Here is a 14,371-nt window from a genome sequence, read left to right on the forward strand (position 1 = left end):
TCTAGTGCCCGTTGAGGCAAGCGAGGGGGAGCTAGGGCTCACTCAGTGACATCTGAGTCTGAGACATCTGGACCTCAGCCTGCTCCTGATTCCCTTTCACAGGATGATATTGCTGCCCTCCGCCACCTGATGTCTCACCTTGGAGGGTCAGCTACTTCTGCCTCAGCTCTGCAGGTCTCATCTGCTCCTACTACTGCACCCACCTGGATTATTGACTCTGGAGCCTTTGACCACATTACTGGTATGTCACAGTATTATGATTCCTACTCCATTTGCTCTGGCCGGGACAAGGTAAGGGTTGTTGATGGTTCCCTTTCTTCCGTCTCTGGTAAGGGTAATGTGTGAGTTACTCCCTCTATTTCCCTTGAGTCTGTCCTTCATGTTCCTGATTTTGCTACTAACCTATTATCAGTGAGTCACCTAACCAAATCCTTACATTGTTGTGTCACTTTCTTTCCTTCCTATTGTGTCTTTCAGGATTTGGAGACAAAGAGGGTTATTGGCAGTGGGACTGAGAAAGGAGGACTCTATCTTCTTAAACCACGGTTACCTGCTCAATCTACTGCTGCAGCTTATGTTTGTGGTCAGAGTGACCGTATTACTTTGGAGTCTATAATGCTTTGGCATCAACGTTTGGGTCATCCCTCTTTTGTCGTTATGAGGAGACAGTTACCCCACTTGTTTACTTCTTTCCCTTCATCTTATGTTTTTCAGTGTGAATCTTGTATTTTTGCTAAACATTGTCGCACATCTTATCCTTATCGTGGAAATAGATCTACTGCACCTTTTTCCCTTGTTCATACTGATGTTTGGGGGCCTTCCCCTACTACTTCTTTACCTGGATTTCGTTACTTTGTTTCATTTGTGGATGACTATTCTCGGTCTGCTTGGACTGTTTTGTTGAAACAAAAGAGTGATGTTTGTGATGCTTTTAAGGATTTTTATCAACTTATTAGTACTCAGTTTGGTACTCGCATCCAAGTTGTTAGGTCTGATAAGGGGGGTGAGTACATGTATGGGGGGCTCCAACAGTTCTTTACTGATAATGGCATCATCCATCAACTGGCTTGTGTTGACACCCCACAGCAAAATGGGGTGGCTGAGCGTAAAAACCGCCATTTGCTGGAAATCACTAGGGGTCTTCTCTTTGGTAAGCATATGCCTAAGACCTTCTGGTCTGATGCACTTCTTACCGCTGCCTTTCTTATTAACCGGATGCCAACTCCACTCCTTGGCTCCAAATCCCCTCTGGCTCTTCTTTCTCCTCATTCCTCAGTTTTCTCCTTGCCTCCGAGAGTCTTTGGTTGTGTTTGTTATGTTCATGTCAACAAATCAGCCCGTACCAAGCTTGATCCCAAAGCTCTCAAGTGCATCTTCTTGGGCTACTCTGATTCAACCAAAGGGTATAAGTGCTACCATCCTCCTTCCCGAAGGCGACTTCTCTCCAAAGATGTCACCTTCTTTGAGTCTATCTCTTATTTTTCTTCCCCTCAACATTCTGTTCAGGGGGAGAGTACTAGCAGTGAACAGAATGCTGATGTCATTCCCTTTCTATCTCCCTTGCCTACCTCCACTTGCCTATTCCTATTTTTATTGGAAAGTACAAAGAAGTGGATGTTGTTGATGATGCTGATGCTGATGGTGTTATTGATATTGATGCTAGTAGTGGTGGTGATGCTAGCAGGAAAACAGAATACAAGGGAATAAGATTCAAAGAAGATGGTGTATTCACAGGAGGTGAATCCTTGTTGAATGGAAAAGGGAAGCAACCATGGTATAAGCAACCCTACCAAAACCCCTCTTTGGATCCACATCCTCAGTCTCATCCTCCTCAGCCAGGTAATTCCTCTCCTTCTGAATTAGATCTTCCCATTGCTATGAGAAAGGGGAAGAGAGCCTGTACTAACCCCATAGCCCAGTTTGTTTCCTATGACTCCATCTCTCCTACAGGTATTGCTTTTTCCACTGCTCTTAAGTCTTCTTCCATTCCCAAAAATGTCACAAAGGCCTTATCCGATCCAAAATGGATGCAAGCAATGACTGAGGAAATGGTAGCTCTAGAGAAGAACAATACTTGGACACTAGTTGATCTCCCCAAGGGGAGAACTCCAGTTGGATGCAGATGGGTTTATACAATCAAGTATAGATCCGATGGTACAGTGGAAAGGCACAAAGCTAGGTTGGTTGCAAAGGGGTATAGTCAGGTGCATGGCATTGACTACCTGGAGACTTTTGCCCCTGTAGCCAAGCATAACTCCATCAGGGTTCTTCTTTCAGTGGCAGCCAATAAAGATTGGCCAATGTACCAATTAGATGTGAAGAATGCATTTCTTCATGGAGATTTAGCAGAAAAAGTATACATGCAACCTCCACCTGGTTTCAAGTGTCCCTCAACTGAAGGGAAAGTGTGTCTCTTGAAGAAAGCTCTCTATGGCCTCAAGCAGTCTCCTAAGGCCTGGTTTGAGAGATTTAGACAAGCCATCTTGAAGAATGTATCATCAGAGTCAAGCTGACCACACCTTGTTTATCAGGAGAGGTAATGGTATAGTTACAGCTCTCAGTGTCTATGTTGATGACATTGTGGTGACTGGGAATGATGTTGCTGAGATAAACAGATTGAAGTCTTATCTGGCTAAACAGTTTGAGATCAAAGACCTTGGACTCTTGAAATACTTCTTGGGTATTGAAGTATCTAGATGAAGGAAAGGGATCAACATTAGCCAAAGGAAATTTGTCTTGGATCTTTTGAAAGAGACAGGGATGATGGGGTGCAAACCAGCCACTTCCCCAATTGATCCGAATCATAAACTTGGTGATGAATGTGGTTCTCCTCTTATAGATGCAAGCAAGTACCAAAGGTTAGTTGGGAAATTAATCTATCTCTCCTTGACTTGACCAGACATCTCTTATGCAGTTGGAGTAGTGAGTCAGTTCATGCATGCTCCCAGGAGTGGACATCTGGATGCAGTGTATCGCATCATTAGATACTTGAAGTCTTGTCCAGGAAAAGGTCTTCTATTTGCCAGGCATGACCATTTGCAGATTGAAGGCTACACAGATGCTGATTAGGCTGGTTCAGTCTCTGACAGGAGATCTACTTTTGGGTATTGTACCTTTGTGGGTGGTAATTTAGTTACTTGGAGGAGCAAGAAACAACCAGTTGTAGCTAGATCCAGCGCAAAGGCCAAGTTTAGGGCCATGGCTCATGGAGTATGTGAGCTTATATGGTTGAAGAGACTTCTTCAAGACTTGAGCTTTGAAACTGCAGGCCAATGAGACTTTATTGTGACAACAAAGCTGCCATAAGCATTGCCCATAATCCGGTTCAGCATGATCGAACCAAGCATATTGAGGTTGATCGTCACTTCATCAAAGAAAAGCTAGATTATGGGTGCATTTGCACTCCCTTTGTGAAGACAGGTGATCAAGTAGCAGATATCTTCACCAAGGGTCTCATTCCTGGTCTATTTAGTGCCTTATTGTCCAAGCTGGGAATGTATGACATTTATTCTCCAGCTTGAGGGGGAGTGTTAGAGTGTATGGACTAGGGGTACTTCAGTACATGTCTATGTCATATGTCCTAGAGTTGTATTTTTATCTTTTATTTCTGTTTCTCTTTTACCTCCCTAGGGAGGTCCTTGTAATTTCCTAAGAATGTCTTAATGAAGTAAATGGATGTTAGGAGAAGTAACTCCTAACATTCACGATTCTCTCCAACTGTCTTCTTCTTCCTCTCTTCTTCCTTCTTCTTCTTCTCCTTCATGCTGTAAATCCTTCCTCCATTACTAGGATCAATCAACTATAAATATTAACTGACTGTACACAAGAAACCCTTTCTCCTTCCATATTAGCTCCATTACAACTTCCTTTAATTCACAAAACTCCTTATGTAGGAACTCAAAGCGGATAAGAAACTTAAGAGCTCAAAAAGTCTACCACAGAAAGAAAACAGGACTCTCTGAGTGGTTTCTCAATTGCCCCAAGCAGGACACTTGACTCTTTGACCCATTTAAATTCTTAGAGACCCACACAAGCTAAAAGGAACACTTTCTCAGTATTTTTACATTCACTAGAAAGCATATGTTATATTCTGATATACCACAATTAACAAAATAAAAAGTTGCTCCACTAGAAACTGCATAATAAAATCGCTCTTCTAGTTTATAAACAAAAAATGAAGACATTGAAATTTGAATACATGAATGACACAATGCAATTAAGACAGAACGAGTAGCATCATGTTAAGATAGAGATAAACCTTGCATTGATTTAAACTCATTTCCAGGTGAGCAACTGTAGCAGACATTAAATCATTACGTTCTTTCTGAAGCTTCAATTCTTCTAACAAACTTCTGATCTCTGATTCCAAAAGAGTATTCTCGTCTTTTAACAACTGCAGGCAAGATCTAGTTTTTAAATCATAAATAATTGAAGCAAATGATGCAGGTGAACTGAAAGACCTTAATCAAACAATGTAATAGACATTAATAACAAATATTAAGAACAAAATGATTATTTTTTAACATAGTAAAAATCTAGGCACCGAGTATCATTACTTCAAAATTTGGCAGTACAGTACAGTTCATTTGCCAAATGAGAAGATAAAAATTACATCAGATCTTGCAGTTATAGTCTTTTCAGCTTCAGCAAAGGAGTTTTGACAATCGGTGAGCTTCTTTTCCATTTCCTTCTTGTCATCATCTCTTAACTTTTGAAGCTTCTCAATTTCTGCTGTGTGATAGTCAACCTGATTCTCAAGTTTCCGACAAAAACTTTCATAATCGACTTCCTCTTTGAGTTTCACCATATTTACGACTTTCATTGCCTGCAACAAATAGTAACAAAATATAAGTCTTCCACAAAAAGAAAAGGCTGGAAGTGCTGCATACTGACAAATTATTTGGTGAAGTGATTTCATTTTGGATTAAAACAGAAAAGTTAGAAATAAGTTATAACATTCTAGCCAACATGGTTTATAGGCATACAAGTAATGGTGCAACATTTTTCAAAAATGAATGTGGAAAAAGGTTTTTAGCACTGGCAGTACCAGGATGGTTTTTGGCAACTTCAGCTATTTCAGCCACATGGAGGGATGATTTGGTCATTCTGACCATAGGTAGATGAGGAATTCTCTGCATTGCCAAATGCTAAATTTGGTGGCCACATGTATAGGGATCTTCCATTTGTTTCTTTAAAAGCACAAATTCCTCGAAAGGTATCAACTTCTTCCAACAAGTTTCAAAGCACTATTCTGACTCCTGGCAAAGTCAGATTGGACTGAAATTACCACATGACTAGAAGATAATGTGGACAACATATCTTCCTAGTTTGAGCACCAATCTGCCACATGCCAGATAATATACCTGACTTTGCCAGGACTCAGAAGTGGGTGCAAGGGTGTTAAGGATAAGGGTTAGCTGTCTAGATTCAATGTATGTAGAGGCTAAGGACTGTGACTGTATTGTGACTCAGCCCTAGCTAAGCATGTCATATTTGTAATCCGTATCCAATCTATAAATAATAAAGGGCCTTTGTCACTACGGTTGACAAGCCAAATCATTTTCTGGCACTTCTCTTTCTCAACTTGGTATCACAGCCCAATCCTTTTTGGGTTTCAAATTTTTTTTTTTTCGCCAAAGGTTTCTGTCAATCGTCGCCACCGAGGCTTCAACCCCCCCTCCTTGTTTAGCATGTTGACTGAACATGTGCTAATGCATATCGCCCAGCACTAAACATTGCTAACCGCTAACAATGAACACCACCGCCGCTCCACCGATTGCCGCCGCCACCCCTGTGGCCCTGTTTGCCTCTGCCTAGGGCCCCAGGCCCTCCACCTACTGCTGCCAGCCCCTGCCATCGCCGGACAATTTCTCAGGCCCTCCGCCTGCCTCCTGCATGCTTATCACCACCGCTAGGCCTCCCATCTGTTACCGCTGGACCTGCTAGGGCCTCTGCCTAATCCCTGTCGCCATCACCGGCCCCTCTAGGCCTTCCAACAGGCCTCCCGGCCCTTCCAGGCCTTTTGCCGACCCTCCCAGGCATCTCGTCTGCTGCCGCCAGGCCTCCCGCCTGTTACTGTCGGCCCTGCCAGGCCCACCAGGCCTTCTGCCCGGCCTCACGCTACTCCCAGGACCTCCGCCTGGCTCCCTGCTGCTGCCGCCAGCCCTTCAAGGTCCTTGGGGATTGGCCCTTTTGGTTGCTCCGTGCTTGCTGCCCACCTCATGCTACACTAGATCTTTGTTTCTTTGGGCTTCTGTTGATATGTTTTAGTTGCTCCTTGTGAGGTACTTCTACAACTTCTTGTGTTTATTTCCTTGGCTATATGACGGAAGACTTTGTTACTTCTCTTGGCCCTGGGGGTGGGGCTTTGAGCCGCCTTGGCACTCCCCATCACCACTCTCTTCAGCCAGGACCCACCAAATTGAACGGACTCAACTATCTTGTATGGTTACGCGCCTGTCTCTTTACCATTTGTGATAATCATTTTTCGGGGTACCTCACTGGTGACAACCTCATGCAGCCATATCTACTGAAGCTTCTACTAAAGAAAATTGGTTGGCTAATGATGTATTGATTATGACATTTATCTGTTGAATTCTATGGAACCATCTATCAGTCCAAGTTTTGCTTTGTTGAATTATGCAAAATAATTATGGGATGTTGTTGAGCACACATATGGTCAGACTAGCAATTATGCCCAGATTTATGAGCTTCACTGTCAGGGTCGTGAAACTACTCAAAATGCGGTCTGTTTCTGCCTATTACTCTACCCTCAACACTTCTATGACAGCAGTTGGATTTTTATCACCCAGTTCCCATGGTTTGCACCTCTGATGCTGACACATTCAAAAAGGAGCATGAAATGGAACGGGTTTACGATTTCCTTACTAGTCTCAACCCGGAGTATGATCATTCATGTCTACATTTTAGAGACACTTTTCCCACACTTCCCAGACTTACAATATTGTTCAACATGAAGACCGGCATTGTTCAGTTATGATTCCCCCTGCTACCCCTACTCGTTCCGCACTTGTGACTACACCTCAAGCTTCTTCGGCTTCAGATTCTACTGGCTCTTCCACTAAACCCGATTCATCTACAAAGGACCCGGTTATGTGTAACTATTGTGGGCGTCCTCGTCACACCAGAGAGACATGTTGGAAGCTTCATGGCAACCCTAAAGGGGGGGGGGGCATGGTGAGAAACAGAACTCTACTCAGTCCCAGGCTCATCTCTCTGAGACCACAGATGGCACCACTCCTGCTCCATTCTCCTCTGAACAATTGGTTGCTCTCTAGCGTATGATGACTCAACTCGGTACTACAACCCCTACCATGGCATCTTCCTCTTCACTTGCTTCCCATCTCACCCAGTCAGGTATATTTCTTACTTCCACTCACTCTGGTTCTTCTTGGCTTCTTGATTATGGAGCCTCTAATCAATGACCAGCTCCACGGACTTGTTTCACACCTATAACCCTTGTTCGGGTAAGGACAAGGTCTGACCGTCTGAGTAGCTGATGGTTCTCTCCCTACCATTTCTGGTAAAAGTTCTATCTCTTTCACTCCTATCTCGTTAACCTCTGTTTTGCATATCCCTAACCTATGCGTCAAATTGCTTCTATTTACCGTCTTACCGTTGATCTCCATTGTTGTGTTCACTTTTATTCTACCCATTGTGTTTTTCAGGATCTAGTAACGGGGGCAACGATTGGATATGGTAGGGTACGGGATAGCCTTTATTACTTGGATCCGGGTCTCACTGCTGCTCCATCTCCAGTTTCAGATCATATTTCTCAGGAAGACAGTGCTCTTAGTCAGCTGCATCAATGGCACCGTCGTCTCAATCACCCTTCCTTTCATGTTTTACGTCGTTTGTTTCCTTCTTTAGTTAAACACTATAATTTGGACCGTTTTATTTGTGACATTTGTGAACTTGTAAAGCACACTAGGTCCTCTTATTTTCCCAGTTATAATAAAAGCATTGTTCCATTCTCTATTATTGTTGAGAGGATCAGAATTAGAGCTGAATGCTTGGATAGTCTAAGATAGACCCCAAGCCATATATTTATAATAAGGAATGAAAATTACATGGACAAAATTGTCCCTATCATAGCCGACATGGCTGTACATGAAATAAAACAGTATAAAAGTCCAGAATACCCCCCACGGTATTCTGGTCCATACAATCCAACACTCCCCTTTAAGTTGGAGCATATATGTCGTGCATGTCCAACTTGACTAAGATAGGAAGAAGCACTTTGCCACTTAGCCCCTTAGTGAACACATCGGCTAACTGATCAACAAACTTCACATAGGGAACACAGATGAGTCCGGCTTCGAGCTTCTCCTTGATGAAATGTCGATCAACTTCCACATGCTTAATACGATCATGCTGAACAGGGTTATGAGCAATGCTAATGGCTGCTTTATCACAATAAAGCATCATGGGAAGATGGACAGGAACACCAATATCCTGCAACAATCCTCTAAGCCGCAAAAGTTCACAGATTCCTTGTACCATTACACGGAACCCTGTTTCAGTACTGGACCTTGCCACAACATTCTGCTTCTTGCTACGCCATGTGACAAGGTTTTCACCCACAAAAGAACAATAGCCAGAAATGGATTTTCTGTCAGTAGAGCCAGCCCAATCGGCATCAGTATAAGCTTCAACCTTTAGATGACCATTGGGAGATAAAAGGATTCCTTTTCCTGGAGCAGACTTCAAATATCGCAAGATGCGAAGGACTGCCTCCATGTGAGAGAAATAAGGATCATGCATAAACTGGCTCACCAAACTAACAGCAATGACTATGTCTGGTCGTGTGTAAGAGAGGTAGATTAGTTTGCCCACTCATCGCTGATAACGACCTTTGTCAACAGGTTCACCTTCTTTCTCCTTAAGTCTTGTAGTAGCTTCCATAGGAGTATCTGAAGGATGACAACCTAGCAACCCAGTCTTAAACAACAGATCTAGGATATATTTTCTTTGAGAAAGAAAGATACCCTTTGAAGATTGAGCAACCTCTATCCCTAAAAAGTATTTTAGAGTTCCCAGATCCTTTATTTCAAACTCACGGCCAAGGAAGATCTTCAACTTGTTGATCTCATCACCATCATTTCCGGTCACCACAATATCATCAACATAGACTATGAGGTTAGTTACCCTATCACCAATACGTTTGATGAACAAGGTGTGATCAGCATTGTTTTGTTTGTATCCCACAGAAATCATAGCCTTGTGAAACCTGCCGAACCAAGCTCTAGGTGACTGCTTCAACCTATTGAGAGCACGATTCAATTTACAAACTTTGCCCCTTATAGTACTATCAGAGAAACCTAGTGGCATGTCCATATAGACCTCTTCCTCTAGCTCTCCATAGAGGAAGGCATTCTTTACATCAAACTGCTGAAGATCCCAGCCAAGACTCACAGCACAAGATAACAATACCCTTACTGTGTTGAGTTTTGCTACTGGTGCAAAGGTCTCCTGGTAGTCAACTCCATATATCTGAGTAAAACCCTTTGTAACTAGACGTGCCTTGTATCGATCCACTGTTCCATCTGCCTTCTGTTTGACCATAAACACCCACTTACATCCGACTAGTTTTTTCCCTGGAGGAAGAGCCATAAGATCCCACGTATTATTTTTTTTTCAATGCTCTCATTTCTTCCAACATTGCTGCCTATCACTTTTCATCTGTAGATGCTTCCTGCCAATTTTTAGGAACTGAAACAGAAGAAAGAGAGGATACAAATGCACGAAAGGAAGGAGAAAGAGAACTATAAAAAATAAAGCGAGATATGGGATGTAGAGTACAAGTCCTAGTACCCTTGTGATAAGCAATAGGTAGATCGGAAGAAGAGGAAGTGCAGTTGATGATTCCTTTTCCAGATATGGAAGAAAGGGAACCATTAACTACTTTGACCTTGTCTTTTCCAGAAGTGGGAGAATAACGATGGAACAGGCTAGAAGAACCGGTCATGTGATCTGTAGCTCCAGAATCTATGATCCAAGGAAGGGAAGCTACAGAAGCACAGTGACCACCAAATGGAATACTTAACTGGGCAAAGTGTGAACCTGAAGAAGCAAAAGAATTGGCAGTAGCAGCGGATGTAGTAGAGGCAACAGCAACAGAAGACCTTGGCACACGTAGGAATGCATGTAGATCATCCTGGCATAGACCAATGTCAGTAGCAGGGGCTGTGGTAATAGACTCAGTGTGATGAACTTTATTCTTTGGCTTTTTCTTGGCAGCCCTCTTAGCTTCAAAGTCAGCCGGTTTCCTATGAAGTTTCCAGCACTTCTCTTTGGTGTGGTAAAGTTTGTGACAATATTCACAAACAACAGTGTCAGTAGTAGAATCACCAGGAGAAGGAGTGCCAACAAGTGCAATAGTAGCCGGGGCAGCAGTCTGGAGGGCTGATTTGTCAGTAATAGGAGGGTGCAACATAGCAGCCCTACGGTTTTCCTCCGAAGGAGACCAAGGCATAGGATTGTTCAAATGTGGGAAAAGGTTTATGGCCCAACACCTGAACACGAATCTGGTCATACTCCACATTCAAACCAGCTAAAAAATCATAAACTCTAATCTTGTCCACATGCTTCTTGTATGAAGTAATGTCAACAACTGTAGTAGGGTAACAATCAGAGAAGTGGTCCACTTGCTGCCAAAGGCTATGCAAAGTAGCATAGTATTTGGAGATAGATAATTCTCCCTGAGTAGTGTGAAGGACCTTCTTCCTGAGTTCATACACCTGGGCATCATTGCCAAGCTGCCCGTAAGTCTCCTTGCAAGCAGCCCAAATTTAAGAGGTTGTATCAAGGAGAAGAAACCCATGTGCAAGGTCTGAAGTCATGGAACCAATGAAGTAGGAGATAAGTACCCCATTGTTGGCAAGCCATCTGTCTTGAGCAGGACTAGTCTCAGGTGGCATAACACTGGTGCCATTAATATGGCCAGTATGGCCACGGCTAGAAATGGCAAAGGAAGTAGACCGAGACCAAAGCAAGTAATTAGAACCATCCAGTTTGATTGGATTAGGAGGAAAGGTATGAAAATCTGATTTGTCTTGGCCATCACCAACAGAAGTAGCAGTCGAAGTAATTGAATCACCCATAATTGCAGCAGAGAAGCCCAAATTGCAGAGAGGGGTTGTGGTAATGAGAAACCCACAAAATACTCCAATATAATGTCCAAGAAAAAGAGGAGAGACTCTGTGAAAGATAATCAAATGTGTCTCCAAAGATCAACAGCAACAGAAAGGTAAATCCCTGAGATCGACTTTTTTAGGGTTTTAAGAAAAAACCTGATTCTGTTGAGATCGATTGAGGGAAAAAACAGCAACAAAAAACACTACATGAAGCTAAAATTGGTATCGAGTGGGTTGGGGAACTGCTGAATTACCCTTCCAAAAATCAGCAACAACAGAGAGCAGTACCCCAGAGATCGATATTTGCAGGGTTTTGGGAAAACCTGAAAAAAAATCGATCAAGGAGGAAGTCTTCAAAATTGCTAGCTAGAGATAGAGGCTTGGCTTAGAAACTGCTACAAGTCTTGATCTTCAATAAGGTGGAGTGATTCCTTGTAATTGAGATTGAATTAATCCAAAAAAAAGAAGTCTTCAAATTTCGCAGGCAGACAACAAGCCCTTATCGATCAGATTTGTAATAGCATGGAATGAGGTGAAGGAGGGCAGCAACTGGATCTATGGATCACCTCATCAGTGCTGCCCTATGGAATAATAAGGAACAAAATAGAAAAAAGGAGAGGAAGGTGAGATCGAGAGAGAGAAGAGAGAAAGAGGAGATCGAGAGTGGAGAAGTGGAGAGCCCTAATTCAAAACCTGCTCTAATACCATGTTGAGAGGGTCAGAATTAGAGCTGAATGCTTAAATAGTCTAAGGTAGACCCCAAGCCATATATTTATAATAAGGAATGAAAATTACATGGACAGAATTGTCCCTATCATAGCCGACAGGGCTGTACACGAAATAAAACAATAAAAAGTCCAGAATACCCCCCACGGTATTCTGGCCCATACAATCCAACAATTATTCATTCTTGACTTATGGAGTCCTTCCAAGACCGTCGCTCGAGGTGGGTTTAAATGGTCACTTTTACTGATAACTGTACACGTCTGACTTGGGTATATCTTCTTTGGACTATGTCCAAGGCCTTTTCTTGTTTCCAGTCTTTCCACACAATGATTCAGACTCAGTTCAATGCCTAAGTTAAAGTTCTCCAGAGTGACAATGGGACTGAGTACATTGATGGCCCTTCCTTCATTATCTTAATATGCATGGCATCCTCTCTCAAAATTCATGTGTTCAAACACCTGAGCAAAATGGTATTCCGGAGTGGAAGAACCGCCACCTTTTGGAGGTCACCAATCTCTGATGTGTACCACTTATGTTCCCAAGTTCTATTGGAGTGATGTTGTTCTTACTGTCGCATTTCTTATCAATCAAGTTCCTTCCAGCATTCTCGACTTCAAAAAACCAGTAAATCAGCTTCCCGACCCCTCTATTGCCTCTCATCTTCCTCCACATGTTTTTGGATGTGATTGCTTTGTTCACAATAAATCCCCTTCTCAGTGTAAACTTGACCCACGGGCCTTCTGATGTATCTTCCTTGGGTATTCTAGTTTCCAAAAGGATTATAAGTGTTATCATCCTCCCTCTCGCAAACTTTTCATCTCAATGGATTTCACCTTTCATGAAGATGAACCATATTACCAGTCTTCTCTTTAGGGGGAGACTCTAGAGGAAGAGAATTGTTCAAGCCCTTTTATCATTGATATTGTTCATCTTCAAGGAGAGCAAACAGATGAGATTGACTCTGCTGCCTTGAGACAAAAGGATTTGCTCACCTATTCTCGGAGAAAGGAAAAGACTGTCCTAACGTACCATGTCCATCAACGCTCCCTAAGCTAACTCCATCAACCCAAACACCAAGTAATGAATATCCTCCTTCTCCTGATGACCTTCCTATTGCTATTAGAAAAGGAGTCAAAACATGTACCAAACACCCTAGTTCTAACTTTATCTCCTATGCTCATTATCTCCCTTCTACCGTGCCTTTGTTTTATTCATTATCTTCTTTGTCCATTCCACCAGGCTGGAAAGAAGCTATCATAGACCCGAAATGGAAGAATGTTACGGTAGAGGAAATGCACACCTTGAAGAAAATGCACACCTTGAAGAAAAATGATACCTGGGAGCTTGTTCCTCATCTCAAAGGAAAGAAATCAATAGGGAGCAAATGGGTATTCACTATAAAGCAGAAGGCAGATGGGACCATTGAAAGATATAAGGCAAGACTGGTTGCTAAGGGCATCACCCAGACATATGACATTGCTTATCAGGCCATCTTTGCCCCTGTTGCAAAGATGAACTCTGTTCGAGCATTGCTATCCTGTGTTGCGAATCTTAGATAATCTTCAACAATTAGATGTGAAAAATGTCCTCCTCAATGGAGATCTTAAAGAAAAGGACTATATGGATATTCCTCCTGACTTTGACTCATCATCTACAACTGAGAAAGTGTGTAGACTGTGAAAATTCCTCTATGGCCTCAAGCAGCTCCCTCAAAGTTGGTTTGGCAGTTTCAAAAAATTATGCAGAAGTTTGGGTACAAACAAAGTCATGCTAATCACACATTCACACCCTGTTTACCAAACGCGAGGGTAAAATTATTGTTGTTAGAGTCTATGTTGACAACATAGTTATAACTGGCAAAGATGATACGGAGATCTCTATGTTGAAGACTCAGTTGCCAACTGAATTTTAAACCAAGGATTTAGGACCACTCGGATACTTCCTTAGAATTGAGGTAGCCCGATCCAGCAAGGGTTATCTTCGTTTCCCAAAGGAAGTATGTCCTAGATATTCTTGATGAGACATGGATGCTTGGATGCAAGCCTAAAGACTTGCCTATTGAAGTTAATCATCAACTAAGCAGTCAGGGAGGTGATCCAGTGGATAGTAAACGGTATCAGTGTCTTGGAGGAAGATTGATATACCTCTCTCATACCCGGCCAGATGTTGCCTAAGTTGTGGGAGTTGTAAGCCGGTTTCTACATGATCCAAAGACTGCTAATCTCGAGGCAGTATATCGGATTCTGAGATACTTAAAATCAGCTCCAGGAAAAAGAATCATATTCTCCAATAATAGTAATCTGAAGTTGGAATCCTTTATTGATGCTGATTGGGCAGGCTCTATTGATGATCATCGTTCAACCTCAAGATATTGCACGTTCCTTGGAGGAAATCTGGTCACATGGCGAAGCAAGAAGCAATCTGTAATGTCTAGATCAAGTACAGAAGCAGAGTACAGAGCAATGGCTCAAGGTGTCTATGAACTCATT

At 42.5% G+C, this 14,371-nt stretch overlaps 1 protein-coding gene across 6 annotated transcripts in view; it reads right to left on the bottom strand.

Annotated features, from left to right (window-relative positions):
- LOC122653123 (kinesin-like protein KIN-UC) overlaps window positions 1–14,371 on the bottom strand; it is a 114,799-nt gene that overhangs the window by 65,851 nt on the left and 34,577 nt on the right. For all 6 annotated transcript variants that reach the window (XM_043847061.1, XM_043847064.1, XM_043847062.1 and 3 more), the window contains 2 exons: window positions 4,613–4,825; window positions 4,259–4,393 (listed from right to left, as the gene is read on the bottom strand). In XM_043847061.1, the coding sequence (XP_043702996.1) occupies window positions 4,259–4,393; window positions 4,613–4,825 (348 nt within the window). The remainder of the gene's footprint in view (window positions 1–4,258; window positions 4,394–4,612; window positions 4,826–14,371) is intronic.

Source organism: Telopea speciosissima, chromosome 2 (assembly GCF_018873765.1).
Source record: "Telopea speciosissima isolate NSW1024214 ecotype Mountain lineage chromosome 2, Tspe_v1, whole genome shotgun sequence".
NCBI lineage: Eukaryota > Viridiplantae > Streptophyta > Magnoliopsida > Proteales > Proteaceae > Telopea > Telopea speciosissima.